Here is a 15492-nt window from a genome sequence, read left to right as displayed (position 1 = left end):
CTCAAATTCGCTCATAAGATTTCCCAACATTTGGTAGACAGACTCATAATATATATAGACCCTTATGAGTTACTCTCAATTTCCCTCATAAGGTTACCATATATATATTGACACTTATGAGTTACTCTCAATTTCACTCATAAGGTCACTCCACATTTGGCAGACAGACTAGAGCTCTAACTGAACGTAACCACTCGTCCGGCCACAGACGTGATTACGATTTAATACTATTAATAACCACCAGCCCGGTACGAGAGCGTGATTCACTAATAGATGCCATGGTCACCTCGTGACCTAGTGATCTCCACAGATCACAACAATTTATTGTTCCTCAACAATAAAACTCAACACCTCTCACAATATATTGTTTCTCAACAATAAACTCAATACAACTCCAACAATACATATTATTTCACGTAATAATATATATACAGACATTCACACAGGAATGTCTAATACACCAACAATAGTTCATATGATTGCAAAATAAAGCAATTAAATATATTGGGTTCGTAATATGAACCACGTGAGGTTTACTCACCTCTAATCCAGCTGCGTCTTCTTAACAGCTCCATTAACAATCTCACGAATCGTCCGCCAAATAAATCCATCGATCACCTAATCCAATAATGATCTTAACTTAGCCAACAACTCAAAAGCACACATATACGGAAATCCAACGGTCGGATTCTAATTTAATGATGATCCAACGGTCAGATCGAATTTATACGATGATCCAACGGTCGGATCCTCACGGATCGCCCTTAGGATCATCCTCCAAAATTATCATTAAAGACTCAGATCTTCTTGAATCACTCTAACAAACATCTCCATAAAATTATATGAAAATCCGACGGTCAGATTCTCACGAATCGCCTTCCGAATCACTATTTCTCAATTATACGAAGATCCAACGGTCGGATCTTCGCCCGTGACCTCACAAGGTCACCGGGACAGTCATACGATCAACATATCCAAAATTGAAGCAAAAACGATGGTCAGATCTTCACAGATCGTAAACCGAAGATAAACGTAAAAACGTTAAATAGTAACGTCAAAACGTAAATCCACTATTTATCAACTTTTTCTAACATGACCATGTTATATATCAAAACGCTCGTATGGATGCATAGATCATCGCCTAGATAATGAAAACTCGAAATATGGTCTGATGCGCCGCCACAAGCGGTGGTCAGTGGGCGGTCAACGCGGCGGTCAACGCCGGTCAACCACCTCAGATGGCAAAGTGACCAACTACAAACTGGTTCAAAATGAAAGGGTGGTCGACTTTCATACCTGGAGCTAAGCCTGGTTCGGCCTAGATCGTCCTAAATCAAGCGTTGAAGTTGGATTAATCTCGTGCGTCTGATCAGATTCCAGATTGAATCAGGGACGTCGAAATCTTCAACTCGTGATCTTTCACTCCACACTCCAAATCGTCAAGCAAGGCCTATATGGGGATGATCAGGGGGAGGAGGAGATCACGAAAATGGGGAGGATCGGCCCGTGCAACGCCGGCACGGCCAAGATCCGGTCGGGTCGAATGCTAGGCTCTGGGGGGCTTCGATCCACGTCTGGGGGCAGCGGCGGTGCAAGGGGAGGCCACCAGGCGGCTGGGCGTGGCACGGCGAGTCCGGAGAGGGCCGGGTCGTGGCCGGAGGACGCCGGAGGAGGGAGATGGGTCCGGGTCGGGTCAGTCGGGTCGGCTGCGTAGGGAGGAGAGAGAACGGAGGAAACCGGGGGCCAAAATGCAAAATTTGCATTTTTTCGTCCTTAATGAATAAATCTGATATTTTTCCTATTTATAGAAAATTCCCAATTTTCAAATATTCATAACTTAATCATACGAACTCCGAATATTGCGTTCCACATGTCCACGAACTCGTATCGACGAGCTCTACAACTTTCATGAAGGGAGTTTTCCCAAATTTTGAACGTATAAAAAGTCAACTTTGTTGACCCCCTAAAAACGTTCGTTTTCGAAAATAAAATCGTTCGAACTAATTCCACAACTTCTCCAAGCTTCGTACTCGCTCCTACTATCGTGAAATCATTTCTAAAAATCCACGGAATTTAATTTGGATTTTCCGGGGTATTACAGTATCATTTTCCTTCGTATTGTGAATCAATAGGTGTTGTACATGAAACTTCAATAGCCTATACTCCACAGCAAAACGGAGTTGCTGAAAGGAAAAATAGGACCCTTGTAGAAATGGTTAATGCAATGCTTCAAAACTCTTACTTAAGTAAGGGATATTGGGGAGATGCCTTGCTCACTGCTTGTTACATCCTAAATAGGGTACCTTCTAAGGTATTAAAAATCACACCTTATGAACTATGGTTTAAAAGAAAGCCCAACTTAAACTACCTTAAAGTTTGGGGCTGTAGAGCTATAGTTAGATTACCTGAACCAAAGATCAAGAAGTTGGGACCAAAGGCAATAGAATGCATTTTCTTAGGATATGCAGAACATAGCAAGGGATATAGATTTCTTGTTATAGAACCCAATGATTCTATATCAGTTAACACTGTAATAGAGTCAAGAGATGCCGAATTTTATGAAAATAAGTTCACTTCTTTATCTAAAAATAACAATGAAGAGGTGGAGGTTTTGCCAAGAAATAATGATAGTAAATCAAATTCATCTAACATATCTAGACTCCGTAGTGAGTCTGAAGAACATACAGAAATTAGACGAAGTAAAAGAAGAAGGATAGAAAAATCCTTTGGACCAGATTTTATTGTGTACCTTGTAGAAGGTACAAGAGACTCACACAAAAGGCATACAATGATTACAATCCCAACAATCTTTAGACAGAATTTTGATCAAATATCAGTGAATGGCATCAAAACTCGTGGTGAGAAACCAGAGTCAATTGGAACAATCTGTATGATTTATCTTCATGTTCAAATCAAAGATACAGAGGATGTTGTATTAACAATATCATGAATCCTAGCCAGCGAAAAATATTTGGCAGAGGAATGTGCTCAGATCCTTTGATTAAGGAGAGTCACTCAACAAAGATTTAAAATATTAAAGGGCTAGATGAGAAGTTATACATCTGATGTATATTTAGTATACATAGAACGTAAGATTGATGAAAGATGTTCTAATTAAGGAAGAGAACAGAAAAATTTGTAAGATATATATAATTGTTATTTTTATTTTTTTATTTTTTTATTTTTTTTTGTAAGATATATATAATTGTTATTTAACTTAGCATGCAGTACTGCAGATTTCAGTTTATTGTCCATGACTTTGTGAAGTAATATGCTTGAAGAGCTACAGTACATGCAGTTACATTGTAGTTACAGGTTATTTTTAGAATTGATTTTCATTAATCAACTTGGTTAGAAGATATATAATTGAAAAGGCATGTTAATTGTATCTGCATTTTCTGAAAAGTTGCATCAGTTAGCTTTTCTTCACCCAGATATATCTTGATATTTTATTAATGCTTGTTTGAAACTATGGATTAGTTAGTCAAGTTCCATATATATAGTCATGCTTTAATAAGACTTGACATGATAACCTTGATATCATTGAATCTCTTTGTACGTAGAGAGATGAGAAGAGCCTGCAGCCCAGTGCAAAGGTCTCTGTGAGTGATATTGAGAAGAAAATTGTTTGAAGAACAATTACATCTTTTGGCTTTTATGCCATGAACATGAACTACATGGTTAGAAATGTGATCTCACCTTTGATAAGAATCATGTGAATGCCATAACAGAAAAACATAATTGCTGCATATGTGGGCGTCTAGTTCTTGATCCAACTGCATATGGATTGTGTTTCCTTATGGGCATCGATTTGTGAAACATATGAATATCATGTCACAAAAGATTGACGTGTTGTATATGTCCTTCCAATTTAATGGACAAGTTTCTCTGCCTCAAGAACCACAATAATATATATTTCAATAATGCATGATATATCACATTGAGAGGAGAGATTAAAGAAGCACTACGCTTAAGTCTTTACAACAGATGGTGGGGAGATGATTGTATATTGCTTGATACAATCATATCAACTTGTTTGATGCATTCCAGATGCATGCTTCAAGTAAGATTGATAAGTTTCTGTATATTAAAATATATTTGAAACAAAAGGGACTGTTAAAAGTAACTATCATATTTTCTCTCGTGCACTTATTATCATGCTATAATCAATCTAGCATGAATGATGCAGTAAATTCGAGTAGAGTTTTGTATGCCTTTATAGTTAAGCATATGTATGAAGGCACAAAGGTCTACAGTGTTGCTCTCTTTTAATTTTTCTGGTATTCTGGTATGGTATTGCTGCAATGATGATTAACCATATTCCTCATGGTCAGAATTCCATGAAGAATTGAAGATCAATAAAATTGATCTCTAGTGAAACAACGAGAAGTGGTGTATTTGGTGTCTTAAATGGAAGAGCCAATTTTGATGTTATGGGAGTCCACGGAACTCATAAAGTCACTTGAAATTGAAGAACTAATTATATGATCTTTGAAAGATTTCAAGATATTTATGATCATTTATAAGTGAGAAGCATTTTACAAATTTAAGTGAGACTCTCGCTGTAAGAACCTTGAAAGTTCAAAGGTAAGAGAGATGTTTGAGGAATATTGCCTCAAAATCACTAAAGATAAACCCAAAGTTGGAGAAGTGCATAAATAAAGATAGAAAATTTATTCCACAGATAATCAGATAGTAACCCAATATTAGTAAGTTTACTCCTCAAATGTGGGGGTTCTCTATAATGTCTAGAAGCTGTAATAAAATCAAAAGTGTACGTTGGTATGCTTTGGCATCTACATCGAAAGGGAATAGCAACTACTCTTAAGTGGAATTTGATTCCTTTGTCAACCGTATGGATCCAATTATAAAGGTTTGACTAGAAAGATAGTTGATGATCGAGGGGAATGGGATAAAGCCAATCTACAATGAATCAACCCGGTGGAAACCTAACTTAGTTGATTGGAGATCCCATGGTCTAAGTTCAATAGACAAACTGGTTGGGTTTCGTTCAATTAGTTGAACACACAACTAACTCATTCCTATGATCAATGTGTGTTATCTGCAGCCGTAATAAGGATATGTTATTACATTTAATGATACTAACATCTTGTTATCAAGAGGAATATCGCAGAATATTCTTAATTAGTGATCACCTATACGAGAGTAAATGTGGGGTCGCATTTATGAGAATTACATGGCTAAGTTCTCTAAAGCTCTCATGAATCCGGGATTTGTTCAGGACCAAAATGAACACAAACGTATGAACTGAAAAGTGTCGGAAGTGATACGTGTGATGCTTGTTGTCTTGGCCTACTACAACGGTGAACAGTTCAAGATTTTATATCCACTGCGTCACCAAGTACGTCCGATAAGTATTCACTAAGGTAGGTTCAAGTCCAAAAGACACCTCTCCTGATGCGTATCAATTCCAAATTTCTCTCGAAATGTTTCATCATTAGTACAATTCTGCCATAGTTCCTTATATTCATCTTTCTATTCAAATGTGGGGGACTGTTAGAGTTTGAATAGAAATCAGTTTCTATTGAGGAGGATTAGATTTGTCTCAAAGGGATCCGTCAAGGATTTTCTTCCTCACTCAGATCCATCTCAAGGGGATATTACCTCTCCAAGATTATCTTCCTCACCCGGATCTGTCTCAATGGGATATTACCTCTCCAAGATCTGTCTAGAGGAGATTTCACCTCACTTGAATCTTCCTCAATGAGATTTCTTCTCACTTGGATTTAGCTCAAGGAGACTTTCAAACGGTGGTGGAATAGAATTCAGTTTTTGATGGTTGAATTCAAAAGCACAAGTCTGATCAACTTATCTTTCGAATTTGAACTAAAGAGGTTATTGAAAGGCAACTTACCTCTTCAATTTAAACTGAAGTGGTGTCTCAAACATTATATAAACCCAACAGGCCTTCCTCTCCAAAATACAGATTTATTTTTCCTTCCTTTCCTTTAGAGAGAAAAACACTTAGTACGTTCGCTAGAATCCAAGGTCTGGTGCTAGGCTCTTGGATTATCGATAGTTGTATCCTGGTGGACAGAAGCCTAACGAACTACAAGCACTGAGTAGGGGTGAAATTCTGTCTAAAGGACATTGCCAATCTGCAAGCCTCTATCGAATCACAAGTCAGTTTCTCTTGCAATTACAATTCCTTTATCTCAGATACATGTTGTGTATTGTAATCTATATATTATTGTATAAATTATTGTTGTAATTACTTATATATTGTAGAAGCATATTTTCAATTCACTGATACTGATCCAACAATCTTTAGACAGAAATTTGATCAAATATCAGTGAATAGTGTCAAAACTCGTGGTGAGAAACCAGAGTCAATTGGAACAATCTGTATGATTTATCAACTGATTTCTATTCAAACTCTAACAGGTGTTTGTGAGAGTAGCTTTCTGGTATTTGTGAGAGTAGCATTTGTTGTTGGTTAGAGTAGTTTTTGGTGTTGGTAATAGTAGCTTTTGTTTGTGGGGATAGTAGATTATGGTTTTGGGGAGAAAAGTTTTTTTTGGTAACAGTAGCTTTGATTGCTGATGATAGTAGCTTTTGTTACCTCGCTGGAAGTTGTCAGTAGCTTTTGTTGTTGATGACAGTAGCTTTTGCTACCTCACCGGAGGTTGCCGGAAATTTCACAAGAGTATCTTTTGTTACCTGCGACAGTAGCTTTTGATGTTAGTGACAGTAGCTTTTGTGGTCGCCGGAGGTCGGCCGGAGACTCACCGGGGTTGGGCGGAGACCCGCCGTAGTTGACCGGAGGTTGACCGGAGACTCGCCGGAGTTGGCCGGAGACCTCGCCGGAGAAGAGAGAGAGGATGATTGTTGACTTTTTACTCTAGTGACATTTATGTAAATATGTTGGTTTTTTATATCCAAAATTTAACACATTTTTTAATCTAGTGGCCTTATGAGGGAAAAAAATAGTTGGTGGCCTTATGGCAAAAAAAATATTGAAATATGCACTTATATGTAATTAACCCTATTTTATAATATCTTATTTTTCAAATGGGGAATTGGAATTTAAGAAAGTTTGGGTAGTGCCTGTCGAACTCAGGACCAAGTGGATTTGGAATTTAAGCCGAAGCCACCGTCCCAAGTAGAGACTAGCGCAAAACTATTGATAATTTATTATCTATTCCGACAAGAATTGGTAAACCTAGTTATATTAGGAATAAGGCCCTACGAAAACCCAAACCAATTAAGATTAGAACTTTTCAAGAGACTAGTATGTCGGTACATGTCAACTCTCTATATATATCAACTAGACGATCGAGGAGTACAACAAAATCAAATCAAAAGTCGGTACATCTATTGATCAATTAGTTAGGGAGAGACGCAGAAAGAGGAATTAATGGTGAGACGAAGTCGACTTTTTGGTGATTTTGAAGATGATGAAGGTGTTGGAGGTTCCAGCCACCCGGTACTGAAGAGATATCGTCGAGATTTCCCTTCCATGACCTCCTGGGAAGGACAAAGAGAGGAGAGTGAGCATGATGGATCAGAAGAAGAATATCAAGAAGATGAGGAAGAACTAGAATATCAAGAAGATGAGGAAGAACAAGAATTTATCGCAGATAATGGTTATGATGAAGATGTCTATATCGAAGATGAAGAGGAAGAGCCAAATTATGAACCCATCGGTGATGAGCCTATTAATGTCACCTTAAACGACCCAGGAGTTTTTGACTGCCCAATTTGTTTTGAACCCTTAACCATCCCAGTGTTCCAGTGTGAAAATAATGGGCACATAGCTTGCTACTACTGCAGCTCCAAAATACACAAATGTCCATCATGTTCTAGCCCCTTTGGCTCTAGTCGTTGTCGGGTCATTGAGAAGGTCCTGGAATCAAGTACGACTTCATGTCGAAATAGCAAGTATGGCTGCAAACAAACCATGACTTATGACAAGAAAAGAGAACATGAAAAGGCATGCATGCATTTGCCTTGTTCATGCCCCCATTCTGGCTGCGACTTTGTCGCTTCGTCTAGGAACTTATACAAGCACTTTGACACTAATCATGTCAGTTCTGCGACCAAATTCAGGTACTACCGTGATTTTTCCATTACATTGAAAAAGAATGAAAGGTTTACTGTTCTTCAAGAAAGAAATGAAGGCACAATGTTTATCCTCAAGAATCGCGTCATCGAAGGTGTAGGGAATGCGGTGAGGCTTAATTGTCTTCAACCTAGCTTCATGAAGGAGTCTTACTATAAACTTGGTATTAAGACCAACGGAAATGTTCTCAGATTACAGTCTTACACTAAGAGCAGTCCATGCCAAGTTTATGATGGCCCTCCTTCTGCGATGGCTACTTTCCTCTTAATCCCACTCGATTTTTTCGGATCAAGTGATGAGCTGTCCATCAATCTCTTTATATGGCCTAAGGGAGTAAAACCTCCAATTGATTAATCCTTCTTGCTTAACATAATTTCTTTGCGAGTTTATTGTTTTTTTTGTTCAATTATCAAATAATTATCCATGTTAACTGAAAATGATGTCGACATATTCGTTTGAAGTTTAAATTTGAAGTATTAGTTACTTTGAAGGCAGACACCCTTCAATATATGGTACTGTGATGCTCAGAGAAAGAGGGAAAAAAAAAAAACAGAGGTATTTTGGAATACCTCATTTTCTCTTGCAAGAAGAGGATCAAGGTCATGGAATGTTCGATCCGGTGACCTGCCGGACAGGGAAAGTATCCCCAAACCAACAGGCCAGTTAGGATAAACGGTCAACATGCAATCGTCACTTAATATAATTTAGGAACGTTGTCATTAATATATACACTTGCCAAAAATTGCTCTCATTAAATTGCTTTTCTGAGTTGGGGGACATGCCAAATTTGTTAATAAATAAAAACTATCCCAAAAAAGAGAAGAAAAATAAGGATATATCCTCGTATCGTACAAAGATATTACATGGATCCATAATTTTCATAAAATCTGGAAGGTTTTAATTCTGAGGATATATATATTTGTGGACTGTTTTTATACACTTCAATACATACCAAATCTTGCTATGATGAAGGGAATCCCCAATGTCATATCTCTCATATAAATACAAAGCCTGATTATTGTCTCTTATTTGTTAACATCCTCCTGAAGAATGAAGATGAATGGGTTCTACAATCTGCTTCTGGTGTTATGCACTACTATTTTTTCAGGTTCGTCCATATAAACTCCTAAGCAAAATTGATTCATACAGTTAATTTGCATGTGTCTCGTTGATAAGATTTTGCACTTACAAAATTCAACATATAATTTCAGTTTTTTGTAATAAGCTTGATAACTAATTTCCTCGTAAAAGCTCTATTCTTTTGTTATATTGAAGAGCAACCGAACCGCTGACTACCAACGTGGTTTGGTTGAGTTGGTATGAGCATGTTTGTGGTTGAGCCCCAATCCAAGTTCGATCCCCGCAGTCCTATGTTGAATCCCGCGATCTATAAATCTCTTCCAAAAATCCATACTTGGAGGCTGTAGAGACAGGTATATGTATCGAGGTTGTAGCCTCGTAGGTCTGCCGTGACACGGAGGACCTGTAGTATGGCCTTCCTCTCTCCAAACTTTTTTGTAACTACAAAAAAAATCGAGAGGTTGTATGTCTGCCTTAGCGCACAGATGCGTGATAGCCTTCCTCTCTTCAAACTGTTTTGTAACCACAAAAAAAAAAAAAAAAAAAAAAAAAATCTAACATGACCTGGCTTAGTTTTATCTTTAGTCAATCCATAACTCCGTCTCACCAGTCTCACCTATTGAACTAATCCCAAAACTTTCAATGCGTTTGTTTAGACAACGATATTGTTTTCTTTTCTTTTTTTCCTCTTTCCGGATGGTAATTAAATATTTGTTAAAACATGTCTACCTACATTAATTTACTATATAGTTTTAGGTGTAAGTACAATCTGGTTTAATATTACATCTATGCGGAATATGTGAGTCAATTGCAAGAATTAATTTCAATACGTTAATATTTTTGTTGTTGGTTTTGATCAAATGGAGAGGGGAAATCCAAACTTGAGACCTCTACTAATACTTTGGAGTTTTGTGCCTTGATCATGATAATAAGAATATAAGATTATGATGGGTTATTGCTTAATTATATTTGGTATAAAAGAACACTGTAACAGGATGAGTATTTTGCAGGGTTTGAAGTTGAAGCCTTACCCTATGATTACTCAGCAAGTATAGAGGCAAGTTAATTTTACTTCAATAGTATTTTAGCAATGATTACGTAGTTAAATTTATAAAAAGATATTTCAATTACCATCTTATCATCTTCCCTTTCTCCAGTGTTTAGCAAATCCTCAGAAACCCAAGTATGGTGGAGGTATCATTATAAACCCCGAGTTAAATGATGGGTTAAAAGGATGGACTTCTTTTGGCAAAGCAAAACTACAGCACACAGAATCACAGGGTAACAAATTCCTCGTGGCTCATAGTCGAATTCAACCGCATGATAGCATGTCTCAAAAGGTTTACTTACGAAGTGACAAGCTCTACACATTTTCTGGTAATTCATTGCTTTAATTTTCTTACTCATCAGTTAAAATCTCATTTAGTTGCCTGACCTTTACATCCTAAATTATTTATGTTTCTACACTTTATCAAATGGTTCTCATGTAATAATCAATATAATCAATCTTATCCAACTATTAATTTGTTTCTTTATTAATTTTTCTTTTTATCAACTATTGTAACGTGCATATTTTTTTTTTTTAATGATATGATTTTCATGTCACGTCGGTGAAAAATTAATTATTATAAAAGGAAACCTACTATAGTTGGTTAGCAATTTACGAAATAATTGACAAAAAAATAATTAAAATTGGTGAATACATGGAGACCAGACTGGCAAAACAATATTAACCCTTGCATTTAGATCTAAATTAATTTGTGTTGATATGATGCAGCTTGGATACAAGCAAGTAGTGGCAGTAGAGTTCTAATAGCAGCTATTTTCAAGACAGCTTCTGGATTTGTAAGTGCTGGTGAGATTATTGCGGAATCAAATTGTTGGTCCATGCTCAAGGGTGGTCTAACTGTCAAGGCTTCAGGCGATGCCGAGCTCTATTTCGAGGTATAAATTATTTGTCATCAAAGCAAGCAAAAACAATAAAGTTGGATTTACTGATCGATTATAGGTATCCTTTTATGATCTTCTTATGTCTCCTTTCAGAGCAAGAACACTTCTGTTGAGATTTGGGTTGACAGCATCTCATTGCAACCGTTCACCAAAAAGCAATGGAAGTCTCATCAAGATCAAAGCATTGCCAATGTAAGTACTAAAATCATATATGTGCGCACGTGCACCCTGAACCTCACTGACATTTTATTCATTAGTTAATATGTATACCAATGATGTTTCTGAACCTCATTTATTTACGTTGTAGAATCGTAAAACCAAGGTGCGAATCCAAGCAGTTGATGCACAAGGCAATCCTCTACCAAATGCTACAATCTCCATCCAACAAAAGGCTCCAAGTTTCCCTTTTGGTTGTTGTATGACCAATCTCATCCTCAACAATCCTGCCCACCAAAAGTGGTTCACGTCAAGGTTCAGAGTAACAACATTTGCTAACGAAATGAAATGGTATAGCACAGAGAATGTCCAGGGACGTGAGGACTACTCAGTGCCTGATGCCATGCTTCAGTTTGCACAACAAAACAACATTGCAGTTAGAGGCCATAATGTGTTCTGGGATGATTCCCAGTACCAACTCGGTTGGGTCAAATCGCTCAATGAGCAACAACTTGAAAGTGCAACTAACAAGAGGCTAAATTCTGTTATGCAGAGATACAAGGGCAAGGTCATTGCTTGGGATGTTGTCAACGAAAATTTACATTGGAATTTCTTTGAAAGTAGGATGGGTGCAAATGCTTCAGCAATTTTTTATAACTGGGCTATTAAAGCTGATGGAGCAACCCCCTTGTTCTTGAATGACTTTAATACCATTGAGGATAGCAGAGATGAAGCGGCCTCTCCAGCTAAGTACCTTCAAAAGCTCAGAGATATACAAAGCTTTCCGGGTAATGAGGGCGGACGATATGGGATTGGGCTTGAGTCTCATTTCAATATTACTCCTAACATTCCTTACATACGAGCTTCTCTTGATACTCTTGGGGCTGCAAATGTGCCCATTTGGATCACAGAATTGGACGTAGCAGATCATCTGGATCAGGTAATAGATTGAATTTCTCTACTTTATTTTGAATTGATGATGATTTTCTGTATGAATTCATACCATCCCAATACTTACAAGTTACAATTGAAGCTTAAAGGGTTGAAAAAAAGAGGGCAAATTAAAAACAATTAAATTTTTTGTGAAGTTGATGTTGAAAGTTTCTTCATCTCATCCTTGTGAAGGAAAACTATGAAACTGATCTGGTTTATGGTCTCATTTAGAATTTTTTATTCGCCTCGGAATGTAACTGATGAGTTTTGAATTCTGTTTATTTCATGGGCAGCCAAGTATATTGGAGCAGCTTCTTAGAGAGTTGCATTCTCACCCTCAGATTCAAGGAATCATTATGTGGGCTGGACGGGGACCCCAAGGATGTTACAGAATGTGTTTGACAGATGAAAACTTTAACAACTTGCCAACCGGTGACGTTGTGGACAAGTTACTGAAGGAATGGGGTTATTGGAGCTCAGCTTCTTTCACAGCAGACTCCAATGGTTATTTTGAGGCCTCCCTTCCCCATGGAGATTATGACTTGAAGATCAGCCATTCTTCAGCCATAGATTCCTCCTTGGTTCACAAATTGAACGTGGCATCAACAACTAGGTCTCTGCAACTTTCTTCTTAAGATTTATTCTGTTGGGTCATTTTTGGTTTAGACCGAGGTTGAAATGAAGAACAAAAAAACATGTTTATTATTTAAAGGACTTGGACTATGCGCGCTAGTTAAATAAATGGATCGGATTTGCATAATCTGCTGGAAAGCTCTAAGTAGCATACGTTATATTGTTTTTTTTTTTTTCTTTAGGGCTACTGCTCTAATCTTTTGAAGATATTCATATATCCTAGTCTTCACTCTTTGAGTTTCAACCTTTGTGATTGCCAATAACTAGTTACTTCGTGAGTCAAACTCATCAAGATTTTTTGTATAAACAAAGCAGAGAATGAACATGACTACCCACAATCATAACATTCTACCTTCATCAATTTGGTCTCTTGAAAAACTTGTTAAATTGAGTCTTTGTTGCTGCGAGGGCTTTAAGACTTCTACACGAAGCCCGTGGAAGATGAAATCTCTTATATATCTTCTTTTGAAAGCAACCAGTATCGAGAGAGTGCCCTCATCAATCGAGTGTATGTCTGCCATTGTTTCACTTGACCTAGAGGTTGCAAATGCCTTGTGAGTCTCCCAACCAGCATTTATAAGTTGAAATCTCTGAAAAGACTTGACCTCTCTGGTTGCAACAGATTAAAAAGCTTTCCAGAAATTTTGGAGCCTATGGAACGTCTGAATTCTGAAATATCTTTCTTTAAGTTGCACAGAAGTTGAAGAGCTATTCACATCGATTGAAAATCTTGTGGGCTTAAGACATTAGATTTGTCCGAGTGCAAAATCCTTGAAAAAGTTCCAAACGGCATCTACAACTTTACCCCTTCTTGAGTGCCTCTCACTTTCAGGCTGTTGGAAACTGAAAAAACTGCCTCCCTCCTGAATCATTTTGTGCCCTTTGATATCTCTAGAGCTCGGTGATTGCATATTGATAGAAAAAATCCTTGATGCCCTCATTAGCTTAACCTCATTGGAATGCCTAAATCTAGGTGGAAGCATGATTGAGGCCATACCTCCAACCATCAAACAAATATCAGGGCTAATTAAGGTCTCTAAAAATTGAGAATTGCAAGGACCTTCAATCTTTACCAACAGTCCCATGTCTTCTAAAAGAGTTGGTTGCAGATGGCTGCAGGGAGCTGAAGACAGTGTCAATTTCAATGCCTGCACTAATAGAAGCTTTGGATTAAATAATATCTGGGCTGAGGAATTATGGTTCTTCGAAACATTTTTCTATGAAACATGCATATTACGCTAATAAGGAATGCCCATATCATCCCTAAGCAAGAAACGAGATAGAGTAGATGGTGCGGTTGCGTACCAAACTAATGCAGTGGATGCCAAATCCATGTTTGTCAACCTATCAGCAACAGTATTCCCTTCGCGGAGCACATGAGAGCAATGAAAGGTCAACGAGCGGATAAGCGCTAAACAAGTCAACCAAGCAATCCGTAGAGGCCAAGGAGGGACAAATGAAGAAGAGACAATGCAAGCAAGAACACTAGTGGAGTCACTTTCAAGATACATTCTTTGATTGCGTAAATTTGGATGAAATTGCAAGGAGCAACATAATGGATGATGCACATCTCAAAATTTTGCTAATGGCAAAGCATCTCTCTCTCTCTCTCTCACACACACACACACACTCACTTTTATCAGCTAGATTGAAGGAGTGGCTTCCTCTGCTCTTTTAGTAATCCGGCTTCAGCGAGTCAAATATGTTAAACAGCGACAAGCGTGGCCCGTGGAAAAGTGACAAATAAAATATAACTTATAAGTGGGTGGATCTCACCCAATTGTACCAAGGCCTTTTGTGATTAAAACCCAACACCTAAAGGGTGGTTAAGTTGGGACAGTATCGGTACAATGGTGGGCCACGGGCCACGCTTGTCGCTGTTTAACATGGTATCAGAGCGGGTCCTTCTCCAATTGCGTCTCCACGTAGACACGTATCATGAGCCCAAATTGGGGTTCCCTGTATTGCCATCGAAATTACCAAGTGTCCAATGTGGACCTTGGATTGTATTGACCAAGTCTCCGATATGAGACTTGTGTCCCAATTTCCAATGTGGAAATTGGATTAATTAATTTCACGTGCAGACCTAGAGTTAGGTTGCACGTGAGGGGGCGTGTTGGAGAGAAAAGATCCCACATTGGAAAAGTGACAAATAAAATATAACTTACAAGTGGGTGGATCTCACCCAATTGTACCGAGGCCTTTTGTGATTAAAACCCAACACCTATCGGGTGGTTAAGTTGGGACAGTATCGGTACAATGGTGGGCCACGGGCCACGCTTGTCGCTGTTTACCTCGAGGCTGACTATTCAGAATTTCAGATCACGTGTTGGTGTGGTATGATAATGTGGCTGAACTGTACAACTTAGTGGATGCTATTCAGCAAGTCACAAGCTAATTAAGGTGAAACGGTGTGGAGTCTGCTTTTTGTATGCCCAAGGCCAACATGGGGCTGTGTTGAACTTTGAAGTCATTGATCCAGAACAAGTTACGACAACTAAGAGGCGTCGCACTGAGCATGAATCAAGTGGAAGTGAAATTTCTTAATAACTGAGATTCCAGTAGAAGCTTTTGAATAGTTGGATTGTAGTGTAAATCTTGCTATATGATTGAATTTTTTGTGTGCCGACTTGTACTGCTACATTTGTACAATCTGT

General features: G+C 38.0%; 2 protein-coding genes across 3 annotated transcripts; both read left to right on the top strand.

Annotated features, from left to right (window-relative positions):
* Positions 1-7378: 7378 nt before the first annotated feature.
* On the top strand, positions 7379-8437 carry LOC133737090 (E3 ubiquitin-protein ligase SINA-like 10). The gene has a single exon (XM_062164713.1). The coding sequence runs from the start codon at positions 7379-7381 to the stop codon at positions 8435-8437; it is 1059 nt and encodes a 352-aa protein (XP_062020697.1).
* A 602-nt stretch (positions 8438-9039) lies between these two features.
* LOC133740365 (endo-1,4-beta-xylanase 5-like) lies at positions 9040-12969 on the top strand. Of its 2 annotated transcripts, none has more exons than XM_062168315.1 (7): positions 9040-9191; positions 10174-10220; positions 10321-10540; positions 10998-11107; positions 11207-11305; positions 11421-12209; positions 12496-12969. In XM_062168315.1, the coding sequence occupies exons 1-7, from the start codon at positions 9134-9136 to the stop codon at positions 12835-12837; spliced, it is 1665 nt and encodes a 554-aa protein (XP_062024299.1). In that variant the 5' UTR covers positions 9040-9133; the 3' UTR covers positions 12838-12969. The 2 variants fall into 2 exon arrangements, with proteins under 2 accessions (XP_062024299.1, XP_062024298.1); XM_062168314.1 differs by having other exon boundaries at positions 10941-11107.
* Positions 12970-15492: the final 2523 nt, after the last annotated feature.

The sequence above is a fragment of the Rosa rugosa genome, chromosome 3 (genome assembly GCF_958449725.1).
Source record: "Rosa rugosa chromosome 3, drRosRugo1.1, whole genome shotgun sequence".
In the NCBI taxonomy this organism is placed as follows: domain Eukaryota; kingdom Viridiplantae; phylum Streptophyta; class Magnoliopsida; order Rosales; family Rosaceae; genus Rosa; species Rosa rugosa.
Note: the sequence above shows the minus strand (reverse complement) of the source record. Positions and strands in the feature narration are given on the sequence as shown.

Bases quoted from the DNA above. Each gene is read 5' to 3' on its own strand.
- LOC133740365 (XM_062168314.1), top strand. From the start codon at position 9,134: ATGAAGATGAATGGGTTCTACAATCTGCTTCTGGTGTTATGCACTACT. The intron at 10,221-10,320 runs GCAAGTTAATTT...CCCTTTCTCCAG, and splicing joins ATTACTCAGCAAGTATAGAG to TGTTTAGCAAATCCTCAGAA. The intron at 11,108-11,206 runs GTATAAATTATT...GTCTCCTTTCAG, and splicing joins ATGCCGAGCTCTATTTCGAG to AGCAAGAACACTTCTGTTGA.
- LOC133737090 (XM_062164713.1), top strand. From the start codon at position 7,379: ATGGTGAGACGAAGTCGACTTTTTGGTGATTTTGAAGATGATGAAGGT.